The 23,849-nt window shown below is 38.8% G+C and overlaps 1 protein-coding gene across 9 annotated transcripts in view; it reads left to right on the forward strand.

The window, feature by feature from the left end:
• ELAVL2 (ELAV like RNA binding protein 2) overlaps positions 1 to 16,251 on the forward strand; it is a 94,799-nt gene extending 78,548 nt beyond the window's left edge. For 7 of the 9 annotated variants that reach the window (XM_030969535.1, XM_030969529.1, XM_030969530.1 and 4 more), the window contains 4 exons: positions 7,437 to 7,590; positions 10,051 to 10,276; positions 14,776 to 14,814; positions 15,292 to 16,251. In XM_030969535.1, the coding sequence (XP_030825395.1) occupies positions 7,437 to 7,590; positions 10,051 to 10,276; positions 14,776 to 14,814; positions 15,292 to 15,622 (750 nt within the window). In that variant the 3' untranslated portion in view covers positions 15,623 to 16,251. The remainder of the gene's footprint in view (positions 1 to 7,436; positions 7,591 to 10,050; positions 10,277 to 14,775; positions 14,815 to 15,291) is intronic. The other 2 variants (XM_030969531.1, XM_030969532.1) reach the window with 2 other exon arrangements.
• The last annotated feature ends 7,598 nt before the right edge of the window (positions 16,252 to 23,849 follow it).

Consider the following 23,849-nt stretch of genomic DNA (forward strand, 5'->3'; position numbering starts at 1 on the left):
AGCCCCTGCACGCAGGACCTGGCATTTCTCTTAATAGAGAATGCTGGTGAGACATGTGTAGACATGTATGCAAGTATGTGTTGGAAAGGAGGGGGAAAATAGTTTGTCCAGGCTAGAGGCCTTAGAGTTGTCTTTTTCTATAAGATAGCATTTATAAGGTGGATGTATTCTACTTAGCGTAAAGCTGCTTAAAAGTAAAATTTAATATGGTTTTCCTTCTCTGAAGCTGTTTGGATTTTTGAGATGTTTACATGGGTAATTATGACCTGTCAGGGGAATAGGAATTTAAGGAATACTTTATCTAAATATTTAAATCTGTAGGTTTTCTTCCCACTCCTTTATAACTTTGCATGTAATAAAAATAAAAACAGGCTTAATGTGTGACATTCTTCCAACTTCCTATTGGAATGAATTTGACAAATTCTTTGTCTATAAACACAAGATGTCCTATTTTGCCGTCATCACCCAGTTGACTGCCCTACTGTAGAAAGTTGTGTAGTGAGAAGAGCCACTTAAAACTTCAGTAGAAGAGTGAATACTAAGTGTTCAGCTTTACAAATACTCAAAGAAGTGTTGTATATAGCAAGGAAGGACTTGAAGTGAGGGCTGTGCTGCAAGTTTATTAGTGTTCTTTGAGTCGTTGTCATTAAAACTTGGCATTATGCAATGTGATTTCACTTGGTGTCTTGAGCTACTACTTAGATTTACAAGAAGATTCACTGTAAAGGAATTATGCTCTAGCTTAACTGTTCAGTAGCTGCACCCTTAAGAAATTTTACCAAGGATAGTACTCTTGTAAACACTTCAAAGACTTAATGGAAAATAGCAAAATTCTGAAAAAGAGATGCTGGTTTGATTTCTGAGTTCAGTGCAACAGATAAAAACTATTGAGATTGTTCCTGTCTTCACCACTGATACATGTAGAGAAAAATTTTTGTAGTGTCCCTTTTTTGTAGTAATTCTTTGATTAACTAATATCCTTGGGTAGCAATGAAGTATGCACAAGCTGTGTAAAATCTCTTAAAATACCAGAGGTGAGTGAGCTGTGAAGGTGAGAGAATTAAAATCCACTAGTATTAAAGAACACTGATCTAACGTTCTAAGGATTCGATCTAAGGAGCAAAAGGGGAATCCTGTGTGGAAGTTTAATTTAAATCTAGTGAGTTTCACCAATGTTTTCAGTCAGCAAAGGTTGAGAGAGGCTCTGATGCCAGAACATTTAGCAGTCTTCACAGAGTAATTAAATACCTCAGGACTGTATTCTTAAGGTCAAATTGCACTGTGCTAGCAGACCTGAAACAGAACAATTTGTCTTGGAAGAAATCTAAAGGTGGGGTTTTTTCCCTTAAATTTCTGCAAGATTTACATAAATTAAAATTATGCAATCTTTTAGCTATGTTAAAAAGCTAAAGCTTTGACAACATTTTGATTTTAATACTATACACACATACATTATTTCACTCCCAGGTAAAATTTGTTCTTCACTGAAATTCAAATATCTTCAGACTTTGAGTGTTACTTACCCAGCTTAAGCTGGCTGCTTGTTTTTCACGTAGCTGAATAATATTGAGAGGAGGATTCAGTTCTTAGTGCACGTTACTGTCACTTGCTGTAAGCCACATTATGGGCAGGTGGTTGTTTGTCCATTCACTCAGAGCACCAGGCCAGACCATAAGATGTGCTGTCCTCATGTTTAGCAATCACAGCTTGTTTTCTGTTTGAGCCGCAAGTTCCATGTTGCTGTTGATTAGAGTGTCTTGTAAGAGTCCATCCCTGTTTCTCTGAAGGAGAGAATCCTTGGACCAGTGCAGCTCACCCTAAGGCTGCTGCGCAGCTCTGCAGCCAGAACACTTGAGCAGTTCAGTGAGGTCCTTCCTGAGTTGCACAGGCAATTCCTGACACAGAAATGGAGATGTTAGAAGGGGCCAACAGTACTGTGTAAAGTTGATGGAAGTCTGCAAGCATTGCTCAAAAGCCAAGTATTATGCAAGCAAAAACAAGCAAACAAAAGAAACCCCAAAAGCTAAAAAACCAACAAAAACCTGCTTGTTACTACTAAGATTGATGCTGCATCTTTGTGCCCTACCATCCCCATGCTATGCAGAGTTCTCTAAGAAGGTTGTGGCTTTCTGCATGGATTCAAAATGCTGTAAATGCCAGGCATGGAGATCTTACAGTCTGTTGTTTTGAGAGTTTTTTTCCTTTGTTTGGTTGGGGTTTTTAAATTATTGTTAGTTTACTTTGTTTTAAATCCAGTATCTGTTTTCTTTGTAAGAAGGTATTTATTAATGTAAAACATGGTTGTGCTTACTTTTGAAATTATGGTAGTCTTGAGACAAATAGACCTCTGTTAATCTAGCAGCTTTCAAGCTTTTTTGTCATATTAAATGTTGACTCTCTTGTCTTTCATTCATGCAGTAAGAGTTGTTCCAGAAGGGTTGTAAGATATTCCAGTGAGCTATAAGTTGAATGGATGTGTTTTGTGGAATTCTAGATATGTCTGTGGAATAGTGCAAGAGATGCCCAAGTGTTGTGTTTGTCAGAGTCTCTGTCAGTAGTAGAAGCTTCTTAGGTAAAACCTGAGATTTACTCATTTCCTTCAGGAGAATAACTGAGGTCTTGTGTTTAAGATTCTATTCCTGCTTATATTATTAATGTGGAGGGCTTAATATTATACTCTGTGCTCTTGTCCTCCCTGAAAGATAACTGCTTTTTTTTATTCCTAGTGCATCTGAAATTCCTGTGCTCTCATTGTTTGGGCATGAGTAGGGATCAGAATTACGAATGTGTGAAGTACAGGAAAGGTCTTTAGAGACTCTTAAGAATATGAAAAGTAGGAAATGTTTGGAGACTTGATCTCCTTTCATTTCATATATTTTATTTGTACTTAAATTCTAAGTTGAGTATTTCCTATTTTTAGCAAGATAGTGATAGTTGCAGACTGCAATTTTAAAGTGCTCTTCTGTACTACTCCTTCTAAGGGCAAAACAGAATTGCGATTCTGTGATTGTAGTGCATAATTCCCATATCATGTTTTATGGCAGTGAACTTGATAATTGTTTTTCTTTTATCAGACGCTTATGACTCTGATTTAAAACCATTACAGTATCTTGAGACTTCTGGGAAAACCTCTGCTTTGGTTTCCATCAGTGGCAGGATTTCCAGCTGGTTTCTCTTTTTAGCACATACATATATTTGCTTCCATTCACCAAGTGGATTTTTGGGTGTCAGTCGCTTTAGACCAGATCTTCTGAAAGCCTGTTTCTGGTCTTCCTCTGTGCTACATACAGCAGCACTTTATGAGTTCTTCCTCTTTGAGCAGTGTCCTGTCCTTAATTGGTTATATATCCTGAGGAAGACTTCTTGTCCTAGTCCCCTCAAATATATAAAGACTGATCTTAAGTCTAAATTTGTCAGGTTGGTCCATTCATGCCCTCAGCTGAGTGGCAACAGATGTGGATCCCATGACCCACCTCAGGCCTGTGACTCTGGCATGGGTTGTAGCTATCAGAGCTGGAACACTTCGTGGGGTGAACTAAAACAGGGAAACTCTTCTGATGATAATGCTGAAAGACTGTTGCTTCAGCATCTGTTTTTTCAGTGCATTCCTTATTCTGCAGCAGGCTGTAAAATCAGGACCTTTATGAGATATGGTTGTGTTTATCAGCTTAATCTAAACTTGCAAGTGAGCTGTGTTGAGGTCTTTTAGTTCCACAGAGGTGGATGTAAGTTGCCTTTACAAAGGGCAGTCTGGATTTCCCGTTTGCGCTGTCCACAGAAGTGGGCTGCTGCAGGCTTCCACCATGAACTTAGCATGTACATGTTCAGTAAGGTAGTCTTGTGTATCGGGAAAAGTGGCCTTGAAGTTTTGTTTGGAGTGGAAAAATCCTTATTTGAGGGGACACAGGAGGTGGACTTGAATATACAGCAATGTATTCTCCTGTTTCGGGCAACAACCTGTCACTGGCTAGTGACAGCTGAGACCTCATCTTTGTGGTATGCTGCAACATCTTCTTACTGGAAATCAAATTAAGAAGAGTTCTTGAATCGTGGTATCGCATACAAATCTAAGTGCAAGTTGAGAACACTTGCCTGGCACAATGGCCTCTGAGAACATTGCTGTAAGAAAAAGCAGTATGTCCTTGTTTTTACTGTGCTTGCTGAGGAGGCATACTTGTTCCTAATGTATTCCTTTTCTCAATATAAATGTCTGCTTTGGAGGTAGGTTTTTAACCCATTTTCATCTGGACATACTGGATGGTAGTTTTTTGTTGGAGTATTTTTTCCCCACAGAAACATGTATTCTAAAAGAACTGGACACTACTCTTAAGGACAAGTTGTGTTTTAAGCAGAAAGATTGCACTTGAGCTAGTGAATGTGAATATTTATTGAAATACTGATTTTAGCATTTAGAGATTTTGGATTTAAAGACTTAGAAGACTACATTAAGTAGAGGTGTTTAGGAAGAAATTATATTAAATTCTCAAGTTTTTGAGAATACAAATAGTTTGTATTTGTACTAATAATACTACTACTCTACTAATAATAAGATAAAAGAGCTTGAAGCATGGTACGGAAGTGTCTATAGGTAGTAGCAGATAATAAGAAATTGAAGCATCCACTTGTATGGGCTATACCTCTATATAATTTTTGGTAACTTCTTTGTTTAACCTGCTTTCACAGTTTTCACTTGAAAATTGTGAATCAGTTCATCCTGTTGTTAGGAAATTAAGTATTAAAGCAGTGAAAATACTTAGATTTAGTGGTGGAATGTTTGCACTTCTAGAAACAAGTATCTTTCCTACTAACTGCAGTGGAAAATTTCAGTAAAACTGTTTTTAAATTGGTATATCCAGAATAGTGCTGTTCAATGTTGTAAAGTGTGTGTCATCATTCAATATTTAAAACTGCAGGCTTTCAGTCTGTTTCTTGACTTGCCTTGTGTTCAGTGGTTTTGGCATCATGTAACTGAAATGTTCACCTATTAAATTAGATGTGGAATGAAAATCTTGGCACAGTTGTTAATTCAGTCGATATAAAGTTGTTTAAACAGACTAAATACAGACCTATCAGCAAGTAATTACTGAATGAGCAAACTGACAGGATATAGGTAGGGAGATTAGTCTGGAGAGTCTCTGCTTTAAGTGTGTATCACAAGTGAAATGACTGGACTTTGATGTCAGAAATGAAGAGGGATATACTCTAGGCAAGGTCCTTTTAATAGGAATTTTATACCGGTAATATTTTGTGGTGTCCTTGTTTCTCACTAGTGCTGCTGACTTAAATTACATTGTATTTCTGTGGTTACATGTTTCAGATTTTTTGCTTGACCAGTACTTCTGGTGCTTAGCAAGATGATTAAATATAGTGTACAGATACTGGTGATGAACCACAGATTTTGGTTTAATATGTGTTATAACTGTGACTAATGTGCCCAAATTCAGTGTGTTGCAGTAGTCACTTGAAGGTAATAACAGTGAAACTGGATATGTAGGAATCGGGTATACTGGTTTAGAGTATTGCTTCCATTTACCTGCACTCTTGAAATTATATTCAGTGTAGGCCTTGACTGCTATGTTAAACAATTTGAACTGTTTTTAACCAGAGAGGGCATGAGTAATACTGGACCAGCTGTCATAATGCAAGTGCTCATACTCTCTTACCAGAGGAAAATGAGAGAGTTTTGCAAAAGCTGCTTTGTATCTTGACAGGTACCAGTTCTGTAGCATAAGATAAACTTGCAGTAAATTAGCAAATATTTTGTGCAGGTTTCTTCTCTTCTGATAGACTCTTTGGGAATTTATATTTTTATGTGTGGCAGCATGTGTCCATCAGTGAGAATTCCCCCTTGAAAGACAGTGTCTGCGTGGGTTTGGTAATTCATGATTTTACTAGGACTAGTCCTGTTCCCTAGACAGTCTGTCTCCATTCCTTGGCCTTGAGTCTCCTTAAAATGCTGCCAAGTGAGGCATGGAAGCTTGTTTCTTAAAGAAGGTCAGGGCTAAATGGGCAAGTAGAACAAGTTTGTTTATTTTAAAAGGGTAGTTGTCACTGTCTTTGTTGCTTCGTTGGCTGAATGCAGGCACACTTTACTCTGTTTTCCTGTAACTTTGATCATAGGTCTTTAGCTTTTGTGTGGCTCTCATGTGGAAAGAGCAAGGCAGTGTGACTTACAAGGTTCCATGCTGGATAGCTGCAAGTTTTCGAGGTCAGTCCTCCTCAACCAGCACAAAGGTACCTTGCACAAAGCCTCTGGGTGGAACTTGAAGGATCACAGCAGTGTTCAGGGTACTGCTTGTTTCATCTCCAGCATGTTGTCTTCTGTTTTGCTTCCGTAGCAGTCTTAAGAGTCTACTGGTATGTGCAGAAATGAGACAGGAAGGATTTGAAAATAAATATCAAAGAATTAGGCAAAAAGAATTACAGAATCAAGTTTCAGTTGCCCAGTATTGGCTAACAGTACATGAAGGGAGAGGGAAGGAAAGGAGATAAATCTGACTACATCTTGAGGATCCTTTTTACTTTTATGTTTTACATAGGTGAAAAGCCTAGTATTTTGTCCTGTTGGAGAAGCACAGATGTTCTGTCCAAATCATTCTTGTAGTAACACCATTTGTACAAACTTCAGTAGGAAGTAGTGAAAGTGCTGTTTTGTAGCATGTGTCTAAAGGTCAAAGAATCTACTTAATCACCTTAAAATATTTTGACTGACATGTCAAGGCATCAGGTAAAATACTTCTGTTCAAAAGGATCCAAGAATTTCCAATAAATGGCATCTGTTTTTAAGGCCTCTGTTGCAGAAATTGAGAAGCTGCTGAACAGGCAAAATACAGGTTGGAGTCCTACTTCTGCCATTCATTCTCAGGCCTGTGAAAGTGATCTAGCAGATCTCATGGATGATTGTCATTACGAGTCATTTAGTAGCAAGCTCGACATGTACAAAAGACACAGCACTTTAAAAATACTTGCAAACCTCTTAAGTGCTTCCAACTGTCTTTCTGTGCCTTTGGCCTACATATCACACTGAAATCTTAATTCCTGATATGTTTTACTGCTTTTTAATGAGACTTCATGGAACATGGGGCATTCTTAGAACTTCTTAAATTTGTCGCTTTAGTCATACACTTTCTCCTCTAAGATCTGCTGGAATATGTACCTAGCTTTTTCTCATTTATTTGCAAGTACTTTTTATATATGCATTCATGTAATCAGCTGCTCCTCTGTAGTCTAAGTTGCATTCCTTCCATGTTTTGGCAGCTAGCTCCCAAAAAAAAACCCCAAAACCAAACAAAAAAACCCACTGAACTGGCTTTGCAAAGTAACTGTTCTGTCTGCTGTTGGAGATGTTTTTATGTCTCAGAACAGATAACACTGTCCTGTTTCAGCTGGTTTTAAAGTGTTTGTTTTCTAGGATTTTTTATGTTTTTTTTCCTAAGGTTTCTTATGCACGACCAAGTTCAGCTTCTATCAGAGATGCAAATTTGTATGTTAGTGGACTTCCAAAAACAATGACCCAGAAAGAACTGGAACAGCTCTTTTCCCAATATGGACGTATTATTACTTCTCGTATTCTGGTTGACCAAGTCACTGGTAAGTAGGCAGTTTTGCATGGCCTTTCATGGACTCGCAGTTTGAGATATTTCACCTTTCAGTAGTCTTGTCTCTATAATGTATAAAAGGTGTATGTAGGCCAGAAAATGCTTTTTTCTCCTGGAGTTGTTCATAAACATGCATGGACAAAAATAGACTGTGTAGTGTACTGAGCCAGCTTGAGTCATTTCCACCCTGAAGGTGCAGGTCTGAAGCTTGTTTGATGACTTGTAATAAATTTACAGCTTCCATAATCTTCCTTTCCAAGCTGCTGTGAAACTATGAAAATAGTTTCCAGTGCCTTACAAAATGCTATTAAACTTTTTTTTCCTAAAAAGAAAATGGTATGCAGAAATGCACAGCTGGTTCTCTGAGGCTAGGATTACAGAAGCCCCAGACTGTTTTCAAGGCTAACTCATTAAATTTGGGCACACACATGAACTTTGAGTTCCTCAGGAGCAGGTAAGTTCTGTGATTACCCATGCCATAAAGTATAAGATGTAGCAGGTCATTGGCATAATTACAATATGTGTGTCAATCAAGTAGTGGTTGTCAGTGGCACTTTGTGGTTACTCTTCAGACTCAGGATAGTAATGTCTGTGGATTTTTGCTATCTCAGATGGCTGATCTTGAGCATGTTTACAGTTTTCTGAATCACCTGGTGTGAGGTTTCTGGCAGAAATAAGCAATTGAATGAAAAGCCAAGTACATGACAAGCATTGAATAACATACAAAGAAGCAGGTTTGGAGAGCTCTCCAAGCTCTCCCCCTTCCAGAGCATTAAGGGCTGGGACAGATTAAGTCATTTACTCACAAAATTATTCCCTGAATAAACTGGGTTTGATTTTTTTTTTAATAGTTGTACCTTTTCAAAGCTGCATATCCTCTTGGGTGGTCAACAGCTTTCAGCTGTAGAAGGTCATTAGGTTTCTTAATTGTCTTATTTTGAAAAGTTTGCACTTGCCAGCATTTGAGTCTTGGCTGACCTTTAGAGGAACTTCTGTGTATTCCTTTGACTTCCACTAAGTTAAAAGAAATCTCAATGTTGACACATAATACTTAGAGAGTATTTTAAAAGGTTGAGTTGTTGAGAGTGTAGAGAGGCCTGGAAAGGAAAGCTAAAGGCCAAATACTGGCTTGTAGATATAGCAGATTTGTGGGACAGATTCCTAGTCTGTGTGCAATAAATAGCTGTTCACAATAGGTTCCTCTATATTCATACATAGAAATAGGTGGCATTTAACAAATGGACCAGTAAGTAAATATAATTGAACTTCTAATATGTGTTAAAATCCTATTCATATTTATAAATCCTCCTATTGGCAGCATCCTTTCTGGCATATAGATTGTTTTAAAGCTTAAGCTTTCTTGCCTCCTTCTTTTTAGTAATTTGGAAGAAGTAGGCTCAGAATGGTATGAATAATAAGGTTGTGACACAAACTGACAGAAAAAAAATGCAAAGTTGAAGCTGTGACATTTGCCTCTTTAAAGCTTTCTTATGCCTGTTCCTTGTCACTTTTGATGGCTTAAATCATTGTTTATGAAGAGAATGCATTTCTTGTCATTAATGTCTTTCTCAGTTGAGGACAAATGTTTAACTCATCTGGTTATTCATGAACCAAAATGTGAAAGGGCTCTAAATGGCACTTGAAATATTACAACAAAACACTGATCTAACTAATGTTGGCTGTTAGTAGCTTTAATGTTACTTGGTTCAAGTATGCAATGTAGCTCAATGTGTTTATGTCTAAGACACTTGGAATTTTTGATGCATGATGTTCCTAAGACCTTCCATAAACACTTTTGGATTCCTTTGCATGTTGCCTTTGACTTTTCTATATCAAGAAAAGTTTCCTTTAAAAGTAACACCTAGTGATGTATGGTGATTGACTGAAACGAAGTATTTTACTCAGAGGTCACCAGTGACTGGTAAAACATGGCCATAATTCCCATTATTGCAATCTAGTATGTGCACATCATCATCCTCTGAGCATATTTGCTCTAAAGAGAGCTTCAGGGGATACTGCAGGAAAGCAAAAGCCATCTTTTTACTGCTAGAGAGCAGAGAACTAAGCTATTTGCAGACTTTTTGTCACTTTAGGTACTGCAGAATAGCATGAGCTGACCAGAGGTAACAGTGCAGCTGGTTTGGGTTCATCTCCATCCAACAAAATGGCTTTGTTTCCGAATTCTACTTTGGCTCACTAAATTTGTTTCCACTGTTTTCCCTCAAAGTCACAAGCTCTTTACACAAATGTGTCTTACATCAGTTAAATTAAAAATTTAAATCAAAATTACAGTAGAAAATTCTTACTTTATGCAAGAAATCAGTTCTGTTAAGTTCAAAGTTATCATGTGTTCACAGCATTCAACCAGCAACTGGCCACACAAATAAAAGTTAATATCCAATATTCTGGAGTCTGTGAATTCATTACTGTGTGTTTTTTTCACCTTGTGCAGGGGTGTCACGGGGCGTGGGGTTTATCCGGTTTGACAAGCGAATTGAAGCAGAAGAAGCTATCAAGGGCTTGAATGGCCAGAAACCTCCAGGTGGCACAGAGCCCATCACTGTAAAGTTTGCTAACAATCCCAGCCAAAAAACCAATCAGGCCATTCTTTCCCAGCTGTACCATTCTCCAAACAGAAGGTATCCCGCCCCTCTAGCTCAGCAAGCTCAACGTTTTAGGTAAGTCAAATAATGTGCACAAGTATTCTGAAACTTGCATGTTCCCAAAGGCCTGTTTGATTGCCTCCACTCCTGTGCATTCCTGCTTGTCTGACTTCCGTGTGGGAAGGAAACGTGTGAATGTTGAACTTCAGCTATGTACAGCTAAAACAGTACAGCTAAAACCAAAATGCATGCCATCCTGTTGATAGCATTTCGGTGTCTAATAAGCATGCTTAGTTAAACTAAGGTGACATCTCTCTGTACTCAGTCACTTAAATTTTTTTTCAAAGATTACTTTTCATTTCCTAGGTTATTCTTGATTAATGTGCAAGTTGGTTCAGTTAATATTGACCTAGGAGATACAGTGTTTTTTTCTTAGCCATATGGCATGCCACAGCCAGCTTCCTCTTCATCTAACCCTACATTTTTCCTCTGCATTCTGGCTTTCAGGTTTTTTCCTGTTTAGGTGTCTATGTTCTCCATGCCATACTTTGTCTTTTCTTGTTACAACTTTTCATAATGAAGATTGCTGACATATTTTTTGCATGTGCTTTTTGGGGGCTTACATTCCCATCCTGTTGAAACTATTGCTATATAGTTCCCTGTGCTGTTTAGTGTATTGAAAAGAACTGATGGTGAGAACAAAGTGAAACAAACACTGTACTATCTACATCCATGAGTACCTTGGATTTTTTTTGGTGATCTTTTCTTCCCTCTCTCTGCCCCTGAACAGTGTGACTGGGTTGTGTTAAATAGTAATACACACAAAGAGTATCTCTATCTTTTTTCAAGGAAAAAAAAAAGAATTGACAGCTTGCTTCAAAGAGAATATACCAAATTTCAAATGCACTGCATTGGCTAGGCTTGCTTATACTAAATATTCAAGAGTTCATGGCCTGCTCTTCTGTTAGAATTTTTGAATTTTTTTCTTTTATTCAGCTTTTTGGTGTTATCTGCTGCATCTCACAGGTGTGAGGAGTAGGTGTTCTGCTGTGGGAGAGGGGATAACAAGTTTTATTTACTTTTTTGTGGCTCTTCTTACTATTTCCTAGGTAATAAAAGGGATAGCTTACAACAGTGTTCTGAATATTGCTTAAAAGTAGACTTGCCATTATTCTATAGACAAAGTCTGGGGGCAGAAATTGCAAGATGGACTCAAGTGCATTGTGTGAAATAAGATCATGGGGTTTGTGTCACAAGCTTATTCAACATACTCTGGCAATGACCTGATGTGGTTGCCCCATCTCTGTTAATAGCTGACAGAGGCCTGAAAACTTCTTCAACTTTAATAATAAAAGTGACAGGATCAATACAATGCTTCCTTTTTTTTCTTATTAAGTGAAAACTTAGGCTAGACTTTGAAAAGCAGATCTATATAATTGTTCCTCAGTTTCTATAAGATGTATAACTTAAAGTGTCTTTAAAAATTTTCCAGTGAAAGTCTCTGAGAATATTTCCAGAGTATTTTCAAGTCTTCAAGGTAACTGAAAAATCATACAAGTGATACCATTACTGTATGAAGTCCTCATCTGACAGCCCTTGTAACAAGGAGCTATAAGTGGTGGTGTTTCTAGAACTCTTCACCTTGCTCTCCACCACTCATGTCAGTGACAGTAGACCTCAGTCATCCACACTGTCTACTGCCAGTAGTCAGGTATTTTTTAATTCCCTTTTTCTGCTCTTTTAGGAGTTTAGTAGTTTCTTGTCAGTGTATTCTGCAAACGCAGCTCACAGCAGAGTCAGTGCTCTCTGGAAAACTAAATGAAGAGTACATTTTTTACCTAAGCTTGTATTTTATTGAGTCTTGATCTTTAATGAGACTTCTTCATGTATCTGGGATTTGTCAGAAAGAAATTAAGAGCTTCTTCAGGGTGAACATTTCTTGAAGGAAGCAGGCATAAGAGCAATAAGAGTGGTATGCACTGCATATTTCAGATATTTGCTAGATTATTTGAAGGAGTTTAGAGTTGTGGTGGCATTCTGTAATTGGGGGAAGGTGAGGCAAGAACCACATGGAGAAATCTTGAAAATAATATATATGTGTGTGTATATTATAGAAACACTTCATCCTGTAAAATCATAGCATCATAGAATATCCTGCATTGGAAGGCACCCACAAGGATCATTGAGTTCAGCTCCTGGCCCTGCACAGGACCAAAAGTCACACCATTGCCTGAGGGCATTGTCCAAACAATTCCTGAATCCTGGCAGGCTTGGTGACATGACCACTTTCCTAGGAATCCTATTCCAGTGTCCAGCCACCCTCTCTGGGTGAAGAACCTTTTCCTAATATCTAACTTAAACTCCCATGACACAAATTCAGGGCATTCCCTCAGGTCCTGACAGTGTCACCGCAGAGAAGAGATCAGTGCCTGCCCCTCCTCTTCCCCTCACAAGGAAATGTAGAGTGTGAAGAGGCCAGCCACCTTTCAGGCTCCCCAGGCTGAACAAGCCAGGTGACCTCACCTGCTCCTTGTACAGTTTCCCCTTCAGACCCTTCACTATTTTCTTGGCCCTCCTTTGAACCCTCTAATGGCTTTATATCTTTCTTACATTGTGGCACCCAGAACTGCCCCCAGCACTTGAGGTGAGGCTGCCCCAGAGCAGAGCAGAGCAGGACAATCCCCTCCCTTGCCCGGCTGTGATGCTGTGCCTGATGCCCCCCAGAACATGGGGGCCTTCCTTGGGTACCAGGGCACTGCTGACTCGTGTTCAGCTTTCTGTTGACCTGAAGCCCCGGGTCCTTTGCCATAATTTTCAGTGTCCCACTCCCCAGTCTCTCTGTACATCCTGGTTCGCCCCATCTCAGATGCAGAGTCTAACACCTGGCCTTTTTAAATGTCATCTAGTTGGTGATTGCCCAGCCCTCTCATTTGTGAAGGTGTCTCTGCAGAGTCCCTCTGCCTTAAGGGGAGTCAACAGGTCCTCCCAACTTAGTGTCATTGGCAAATTTATTTAGTATATGTTCTTTAAGTCCTGCATCCAAGTCATTTATGAAAATGCTAAAGAGCACTGAGCCTAAAATGAATCCCTGTGAAATCCCAGTAGTGTCAGTTACCAGTCAGGTGTCACCCCATTCACTCTAACCCTTTGTGCCTGAGCCAGTTGCTCACCCCATCCCATGATACATTTATCCAGCTGTGTGCTGCACATTTTGTCCAGAGGGATCCTGGGAGAGGCAGTATCAAAGGCTTTACTGAAATCCAAAAACATTGCATCAGCTGACTTCCCTTGGGTCACCTAGGTGGGTTATCCTGTCATAAAAGGAAATTTAAGTTTGACAAGCAGGACTTTGCCCTCTTGAAGCCACGCTGGCTGTGATTGTGTTTTTCAATACTTCCCAGAATAATCTCCATAATGTTAACAGGCACTGAAGTGAGACTTGATGGGCCTGTAGTTTCCAGGGTCATCCTTCTTGCCCTTACTGAAAATTGAGGTAGTGTTAGCTAGCTTCGAGTCAACACCACATTCCCAAGATCATGAAAAAAGTCATTGAAAGAGACCTCACAAAGACATTGGCCAGTTCTTTGAGCATTCTTGGATGAATCACATCCAGTGCCATAAACTTGTAGGGACTCACTTGGAACAGGAGATCCCACACAAGTTCAGGGTTGTTCACCATTCTCACAGCCCAAGACACTGGGACCCTCTTAGCCCATCATCAGCATTAAAGATGAAGGCAAAGAAAGACTTAAACTTCTCTGCCTTGTTTGTGTCCCTGTTTGTGGGGTGTCCATTTTCATTCTGTAACAGGCTGATGTTATTTTTGGACTGCTCTTTGAGAGTGACATTTTTAAAAATTTGTTGTCCCCCACATTGCTGGCAAGCTTCAACTCCTGTTGGGCTTTGGCCACACAAATTTTTTCCCTCCAGTGGCAAGCAATAGCTCTGTATTCTTTCCATATCTACCTGATTTTGCTTCCACTGTCCTTACACTTACTTTTTCTGCCTTAGCCCTGCTCAGCCAAATCAGCCTTTTGCCTCCCAACATTCTGGAATTGTCAGAAGTAGGAACATGAAAAATCTTTTTTTGGAGTTTATGTTACAATAGTTGCTAGTGATCCAAAATACTGCATCTGTCTTCATAGTCATGTCAGCAAACATGTCAGAAACCTTAGTAAAAGTTTTCTTCTCAACCAGGTTAGTAATGTGGAAAACTTGTCTGATGTGGTCACTGACTGTAACGTTATGGTAACAGTATGTGGTATAGGCTAAATTTGTGGCCATGGTAGACTTCATAAAATGAACTTCTTATGATTTGCTACAAGAATTGTAGCAGCGTGGGGTTTAGATGGTAGATGCTTCTACCTATTTCCCAATAAGCATCTCCACGAAGAATATCTGTTTTGTCTTCACTATCATGTGTAGTAAGGTGCCGTGGCTCTTTCAGTGGTGGTACTTTAACATTGCATGAGGTTTGGTACAGTGTAATGGATGTGACAGTAATATGCTAAGTTTCCTTAATCTTAAAAGGTGGGTAAGTCTGAAGACTGAACATGTTGCTAAATGTTTTGCAGGTTGGACAATCTGCTCAACATAGCTTATGGAGTAAAGAGGTAATAAAGGATTAGTTGGTTCATAACAACCAAATTATTTTGAAGTATTTTGCAAATTCTTACTTTTCAGTAAGACTTATGTTGGATTTTTGCATGTTGAGACTTCAGCTGAGATTGCTCATTTTGATGCATTTTGCATGAAATAGTCAAGCCTTTTGTAGCAGTTCCATGGAATTCCTGTTTCAAATGACTTGCTAATCCTCACTGGTTTTATAGCATGCTTTCCTTTTGATTTTCTGTTACATCATTTCAGACATACCTAACAGTGTTCTCCCTACTTGTGTATAATTTTTTTACGTAGTATTTGCGCAGTTAGGGGGCAAAAAATATTTTTGATCTTATCTTTCTAGTCTGAGCAACATGTTCATTCTGTGAAAAGCTCTGTATCATTCTCTTCTTTTATTTTGACATTTCTTTGCTGGGGTTTTGTGTGAGCAGCTAAACAATGATTCTGTTTTGCTTTCCCTCATTCTTTAGTAGGTTTCCTCCAATGACCATTGATGGAATGACCAGTTTGGCCGGAATTAATATCCCTGGACATGCAGGAACTGGGTGGTGCATTTTTGTGTACAACTTGGCCCCTGATGCTGATGAGAGTATCCTCTGGAAAATGTTTGGACCCTTCGGAGCAGTGACCAATGTGAAGGTCATCCGTGACTTTAACACCAACAAGTGCAAAGGTTTTGGATTTGTGACTATGACAAACTATGATGAGGCAGCTATGGCAATAGCCAGCCTGAACGGATACCGCCTTGGTGACAGAGTACTGCAGGTCTCCTTCAAAACAAACAAAACGCACAAAGCCTAACAAGTTATTCTCAGTGCATTAATACATGAAAACTATACAACAAAGGCGATTTACAGGAATCTTTATGCATTAGTAAATGCCTTTGTTGTATGCCAGTGTGGAAATGGGGATAAAATGACTACTTAGCATCCTAAGAATATGTGAGATTTTTTTATTGCTACTATTTGAATTAGAACTTCTTAACTATCTTTTGTGTTTGAGTATTGACAAGAGGTACAGGGTTTTTACCTGTCACAATGCGTATTCTATTGCCTTCTTTGAAGAAGGTGGACCTTTTAAAATGTTTCAGCTAAGGGAAGAATTTCTTTTTCTTTATACATGACTGCCTTTAATATGAGTAAATATTGAGGCTTTGTGTAATACTATTTTTTTTGTCATTTCTTGATTTGCTTTGTGTTTGATTTACATTGTAATGCAATATTGTTTTGTTGTTCAAGAAAAGTGTCTAAGTTTACATTTTATTTATAAAGTTATAAGCAGTATTTATTTCATCATCTTCATTTGGGTTGGGGAGTGGGAACACATTATAAAAGCTTATTGTAAGAATACTGGAGAACTTTTCGTAAAGCAGTACCTTGCCAAAGAGATAAGAGCCTCTTTGATGTGGGTTTAAAAAGCATCTATTTTTATAAAAAAAATAAAAAATTTGGAGAAACTTTTTACTGGTCCTGGAACAAATATTTTGACTTGAATACTTTGAGAAATCTCTTCGTATGACACCTAGTGAGCTTTTAAAACTTACCAGGAAATTTGCAATTGTTGGGAAAAAAATTTAGAAAGATTTATGATGTAGAACTACTTTTGAGACCTTTGTATTAAGAAGTAAAGTCAGTGGGATGCACTGTTGGTTTCATTTTTTGTAATCATCAGTGGAGTCATTGATCATCCTGGTTATTAAGTGATAGGTGGCTCACTTTAATTTGTGATTTTGAAGCAAATGAAAATTTAAAAAAAGAGTATAAGAGCAAGCAGAAAACTTAAAACACTGAGATATGGGGGAAAAAAAATCTGTTCTTCCTAAAGAATTCCCTTCAGATAGAGCTCAAGGTGTTTAGTGATGTACTTGCTATTGTTTGAAGAATTGTTTTGTCTTAAGAAAAGACATCAAGCATGGTTTGTGCAGTAGCAAATCAGCCGAAGTGGCCTGAGTTGGATGCATTAGGAGGTATTTTGAAAGTTATGTTCAAGGCTAACACCTGAGCTTTGTGTAATGTAAATAAGAACTTAAGTTATGAACCTTTCAGCTAATTTTGATTATAGTTTTTTTTTAAAGTTACACGCCAAGTGATGTTCAATTTTGAATGTTTTTGTATAAGATTTTTCTTTGTAAATGGCATTAACATTGTTACTTGAGGTCTGCTTCTGCTTTTCTTTTTTTTTTTTTTTTTTTGTCCTGAGGACTTGAATTTACAGTGCATCAGATCTGTTGCTATTTTTGTCTGTAGATAGTCTAGCTTCAGCTGTTTATGGTGATGCAGCATTTTTGTTTATAAATATGTTTGTGGTAAAAAAAAAACAAGTATAAACATATGTTTTGAGCAAATTTCCTTACATTTTTCATATGAAAACCATAAATACCTGTATGCTATTGAAGTTTAACTTTGTATGATGCTTAAATCACTATTTGGGGAAATAGAAAAAGTCTTTACCATGTATTGAAGAAATTTAAGGAAAACAAATACAGAATATTTTCTGATTAGCATCTAGCTTATAATTAAATTTTTTAAAAAAAAGCTGAGGGTTTCATGCCTTCACCAGGATGCACTGACAACTATGTAGTTAACGTCCTGCTTTTTGTATAAACTGAGATGCTCATATGCTTCCCCTTAGAAAAAGCAATGTTCTATGCATAACATAGTTGTACACTATCTTTGCAGTTGTTTTTGGTTCTTATTCTTTTAAATTGTAGTTATAAAATTTTCAGTATAGTACAGTACATCTACTGTGAAGCGCGTGCTAAAGTGAATAAGCAAGTTTTCATGCTGACCGACTCAATGCTATTCAAAAATCAATTGGCTTCCTGAGTACTTCTTCATTCCTAGGTGCATTTAGATTGTTAAAGCTAATCCTCTGCATTAAAAGTTGTATATAGTATAGAAATCACAAACTTTCCGGTGTGGGAGAAATAGTAGCTACATGCTTCTTTCCTATACTACTGTAGCAACTAACGGCATTGATGAGAAGGCATGTAAATTGGGCTTCACTCTACAGTGTTTATCAGAGCACTTAGTAAAATATAAGGCTGGTATTTATTTGAACTTGTATAGTATGGCTTAATTCACATTTGTTGGAATAGAGAATATATTCTGTTGGGTATTTAAGAGGTTGTACATGTTTTTTTTTGTGTTTGGATTCTTTGTACTTTTTCATGTTCAGTACATCAATAAACAAAGTTGAAGGGAAAACAGTCTCATAAGCTGGTCTTTTACCATATTTTCCACTGCTGTAATAAGTAAGCAATATCAGTGAAAGGTTTCTGCAAAGCTGTTGAGCTACTTGTAATTTAGGTTAGGATCCTAGTTACCAACAAGGAGGCAAAACAGTGGAGCTGTGTACCAGTTCTGTTACCTTAGAATTAAGTGTAGAATCTTTTCACTTTAGTTTTGCATTAACCACTTAGTACTTAGGCTGAAATAATAGATGAGTGTCATTAAATGCATTCAGTAAAAATTAATTTGCTGTCTGTCTAGCAGGTGCTATGCAGTGTAGCTAAGTGAATGCCCTAGTGTGTTTTCCAAGAGATGAGATAAAAAGATTAAGAAGTATCAGGGACTCCAAGGTGGAGGAAATGCACCAGTTGAACTGTGCTCTGGCCTTCCTGAGACAGGAGCAGACCAGAAGGAAATCCATATCAAGAGCATTGCATAATCTCCCCCTGCCAGGCTGAAGGCAGTAGATCGGAAGGAAGGAGTGGAAGGAGGCAAGTCCTTGCTTGGCACAACAGACAAAAACCCTTCTTGTCCACCTGACCCTCCCAGCTGCCTTGTGCAGTAGGTGTGAGGCTCTGGATGTGGTAGGAAAATCAGTGGATAATTAGGACAAAGGTCCTTCTCCAACAGAAAAGTCTGCCTCCTTGGAATGTGAGTTATGGCCATCACCAGGAAACTTCCTAGCCTGGTTCAGCCATCGGACTCCTACTACTTGTTGGTCCTCCGTGTGCCTGGTGATAAATCCGGAATGCGTAGTCCAGAGGCTGTCAAAAGAGACTTCAAGGTGCTGGGGTGGTTGGAGAGGTAATCAGGGGCACAGGTTGTTTTTCCTCTACTTTTGTTAGGTGCAGGTAGTGACATTGAAAAAAACAGATGGACCCAGTCTTAATACCTGACTCTGCGGCTGGTGGCACACTGCCACAATTTTGGTTCTTTTTGTGTAATGAGTTGGCCTCCATGGTCCTGGATGTGATGAATTCAGATGGGATTCACCTTTTTAAAAGGGCAAGGAGGTCCTTTGTCAAGGGCTCGTGGAGCTTATTGATAGGGCATTAAGCTTGATATCCACTTGGGGCAAGGGGATATAATCAGATTTAATGGTGAGAATGTGTGGGCTGACATGCTCTTCCAGTCAGCAAGAGGTGCCTAGAGCCTGGAGAAGGTAAGCAGGTCAGCAGGAGAGCACTTGAATTACAGCATCAGGGAATTCCAGATACTCCAGCCAGAAAGCTTCATAGGGGTCTGGGGCCTAACTCAAATGCATCTATGCTAATGCACACACAGACAGGGAAATAAAGAGGAGGAATTAGATACGTGCAAGCCTGCAGGACTACAGTCACTGGCATCATGGAAATGTAGTCACTCCTGTGACTCAAATGGCAAAGTATGGGCTCCTTAGGAAGGTCAGGCAAGGGAGATGAGGAGGTGGTGTTGCCCTGATGCCAATGACCAGCTGGAGATCATGGAGCCTCACCTGGGGATGGATTAGACTGAGAGTTAATGTGTCAGGATTAGAGGCACAAAAGTGACAGGTGTCTTTGTAGTGAGGGTCTGCTACAGATTGTCTGACCAGGAAGACAAAGCAGCTGAGGCCTTTTACAGAAAGACAGGTGTGGCCTTGCCTTCACAAACCCTTATTCTCATGGGGGACTTCAAACACACAAGTGTCTGTTGAAAGGATATTGCAGAGAGACATAAACCTCGTGGTAGGAGCTTCCTGGAATTCTTTGGTGATAACTTCCTCTACAGGTTGCATAGATGAGCCAAGGAGGAGAGGTACTATGGTGGATTTTGTTCTGACAGGGAGGGGCTGGTGGGGAATGTGAAGCTCAGGGACATTCTGGGCTAACAGTGCCTGTGAAATGGTGGAGTTTGAGATCCTTACTTAGGGCAGCAAGGAGGTTGTACAGCAAGCTCACTACCCTGGGAGTTCAGGAGAGCGGACTTCAGCCTCTTCTTGGTAAAGTACCAGGGGATAGAGCCCTGGAGGGAAGGGGGGCCCCAGGAGAGCTGGATGATGTTCAAGGCTTGTCTCCTTGCAAGGGAAATCAGACAAGGATGCAGGCAGCCTGCACATATGAACAAGGTGCTCCTGGACAAACTTAAAATACAGCTTACAGAGAGTGAAAGCAAGGAAAGGTAACCTGGGAGGAATAGAGAGTTGTGTTTAAATCAGTTGCTACTGCTACTCCATCTCTGTTGCCTCAGCCAAATGCAGTTAACTCAGCTCTAGAAACTGGCCTTGCTCACTTTGATCCCCTGCTCTGCCTCAGGACGTCTCTGCACTAGGGCTGTTTTTCCTGGCAAGTGACAGTTCACCGTCTTCAGATTACAACCCTAGTCTTTTCTATGATTTCATGAAGGACAGGAAGAGAGGAGGTTTTATTCATTATCGTTATGTCCATTTTGTTGTTTAATTACTGCATTAATTTCTAGGCTCCATTAATTGCATGTTGTTTTCTGGGTTTTTTTCCCTTCCCAGTACTTCAAGTAAATCTTTAAAAGCCAGTCAGCTTTCTTCTGCCCTTTTGAAGTACATACATATCTTAATTCATTTGCTTCACTCAGTTGAATGAGAGTGAACTGCCGTCAGTGAGAACACAATTCCAAAAGTGGCTTGTGCAGTATAGCTTTTATTTTTTAAGTGTTTTCTTTTCACCTTTTTCATCTCTACTGTGAGATTTTTGATACAAAACTCTGTAGCATGTGTTAGTGAGCGTCACAATACAGTGTTGTGGAATTGAGATTACATGGGTGGTATAGCCAATAGCACCTCACGATGTCAGTCATGGTTGATCAACTGATTAATTGAGGAAATAGTTGGGTGCTGGTAGCTTTTTATATAGTTATGTGGTTGGATGGCTGGAGTAACGAGAGGATGCAAATGAGGAGCTATATTTGTACTCCAGAAGGGACATACATACATTCAGCTTTCAGAGAAGGGTAGCTTTTAGTTCTCAACTTCGACCAGTTTGAGTACAGTGTGACTAACCATTGTTGAAGTATTTTGCTATATGAAAATGTGGACAAAATGCGTTCATGTAAATGCATTCAGTTTAAAATCAAAACTTCTTTAGCTGCAGAGAAGGCAGCAGTTGAGGAGCACTAAAAATTAGCAGTTATAAGCACAGTTGCACAGAGGAGCTGTCAGTGCTGAAAAATACAAATTTGATTATATGTAGCTGACCATCTTATATATAGATAGTACTTTTCTTACTATAATAAAGTTTTATAAAGCTAAAGGAAAAATTGGGAAGCTGCCTCATGCCATTCATGGAGGACTAGTTCCTATTGTATGTAAGTAGCAGGAATTCCAGGAACATCTGTAAATACCTGTGATGGAACTGGAGTGTTAGCTGGAGCACTTGCGGAAGGTCTTTGTTACTGCAAAACCTGCTCAAGATTTTTATGGCCTCTTCTGCAAAGGATACATGCAACAAGATCAGTTGTGACAGGTGACCTTCCCACCTACATCTAGGAAAGCCTTCCTTTGGCAAGAGAGTGTTTTCGCAGCATGGAAGAAGAATAGGCATTTTTTAAGTGGCTGGCTATCCACTGGGGTTGTAGGTAGTGTGCATTCTTTGTTTTCTCCTTCACCCAGAGGTCATCAAGTGGTAAGAAGTCTGGGGTATTCTTACCAGTACTGCTGAGAAGGCGTGAGTAATGATAAAAACCCTTTGTATATTGTTACTACATGAAGGTGACTAAATGTATAAAAGTGGTGACTTAGTTATTCATTAAAAAGCAGCAAGTAATTAGGACTTTCTATCAAAAGAATTACAGATGTATTTTATGACTAGAGATAGTATCTCTGATTTTTTATCTATAACAGTTTAAGAAATGAATACAATTTGAGAGATGCTTCATCTTGGATAAAATAATAGCCTGGGACTGCACAGTTTCAACCACATCAACACTGTTGATCCAGGTGTGCCTGCACACGTGTTTTAAGATTGGGCTTTGTTTGCCCAGTTGTGGCATTTGGACCTCAGCATTTCAGTGTGTATATTTCATAATGAAGTGCAGCTTTTTTCACACTGACACTTTCCTAATTAAACTTCACTCTAGAGGCACCTTCTACTAAATTATTGCTGTGATGGCTGCTGGTTTGGGCAGCAGATGTGCTAGCATATCAGTGCTCACCTGGGCCAAACACCTTAAAAGCTGGGCGAGAGATTGGGTCTTTTGGTGGAATGAGGTAGCACACTGTCATAGTCTTGGAAAGGCTGCTCTTGGGGTGAAGAGCAGTTCCAATCTGAAAAGCTGAAATTGCTGCCCACGGTTTCAGTAACTGTGGCAAAAATTAAGGAAGCAATGCAAACTTTTAGGTATTTTCAAAACAATATGGGCAACTTCAGTGGATTAAGAGGTTTTCTGACTTCGTGTAATGAAGTCAGATGGATTACTGTCTCATCTTGTAATTACTCTCTTTTTTCAAACAATTTTCTGTCAGATATAATTGGGACAAGGAAAACAATATCCTTTGTAATATTTTTAAGGTCACTTTAAAAACCAAACAGAGTTAGTAAAACTTGATTTCTTATTTTATGTATTGTATCATGTGACTCCTGTACATAAGTGAGTTTAGATCAATATGTCATTTTTAGTGACCTTGTAGTACTGTTAGTGAAGTCATTACAAGTGTTGGAAGAGTGTTGATTATAAACACTGCATCCTTTACAAAAACTTAAAGCTGAACTTTCTTTTGAAGCAATTCTTACTAAATTATTCTCTTATATGCAGTAGGGCACTTCATTAGTACAGCACTGGTATTTCTGTTCCTTTGAGTGCAAGGATGTTCTTAGTTTCAAGTGTTTACTTGAATGTTAACAGATTCTACAGCTGTTAAAAACTTCTGTTAAAAGCCCTGATAAAAGAGTGCTATTTTCCAGCACTTATGAAAGACAGTATTCTCTAATAAAAATTAAATATCCCTGAAAGATGATCCACCACTTCTTGATACCTTCCTGTCTCAAAAGTTTGATTTTAGCTTTTAGAAATACAAGGTACTCTGTAACAAACTGTAATAGCAAGAGGAAGGTGAAGATAAGTCAAAGGGAAATACTTCTTTCCTACTGCTGGTCAGTGCTTTGTGCCATCATTCAAAATACAAGCAAAAGAGTGGCAAATTTAGTTTTTCTGTCCCTCATTAGTATTGACACTATATCTGATGGATCCAAAATGGTTCATTTGTAACCTTCACTTCAAGCTGTTTGCCTTCCCTGCTCAACAGTTCGTTTTTTCTGAGGAGTTAAGACTCCAGAGACATTCTGGTTGAATTACTCTTTTCTTGAAGTGTTGTGTTGCATATTCATTGTGCATAGATACATTATCCAGTTGTATTAACACTAACTCAGATACAGTACAGTATAAATCTGAATTTTGAATGTAAGTGCAATGCTTGCAGTAAATGATAGCTGTTGATGATAGGTGCTTTTTTTTTTCTTTTTTTTTTTTTAATAGGAATTTAGTCTTCCTCAGATTCCTGTTTATTATGCTTTCCACAGTCACACTTGACTGTCCCCTGTCCCATTCCTCTGGTCTGTTATTAACCAGCCTGGGTGCATCACACATCTAAGCCATGAAAGTAGATTTGTGCATGCAACATAGGCATCTCTGTCTTTTACAGACTTCAGGGGAGACCAGAAAGGTAAAATTAGTCTTCAATTAGTTCCCCTAGATTGCCTGTCCATGAGTTAACAAAACTGATCCACAGCTGATTAGCAACTTAGTTTCAAGTGTGCTCATTCCAGAATGAGCCTGCTTGCTTTCTGTATTGAAAACATTCTTCTACATTC

This window comes from Camarhynchus parvulus, chromosome Z (assembly GCF_901933205.1).
Source record: "Camarhynchus parvulus chromosome Z, STF_HiC, whole genome shotgun sequence".
In the NCBI taxonomy this organism is placed as follows: domain Eukaryota; kingdom Metazoa; phylum Chordata; class Aves; order Passeriformes; family Thraupidae; genus Camarhynchus; species Camarhynchus parvulus.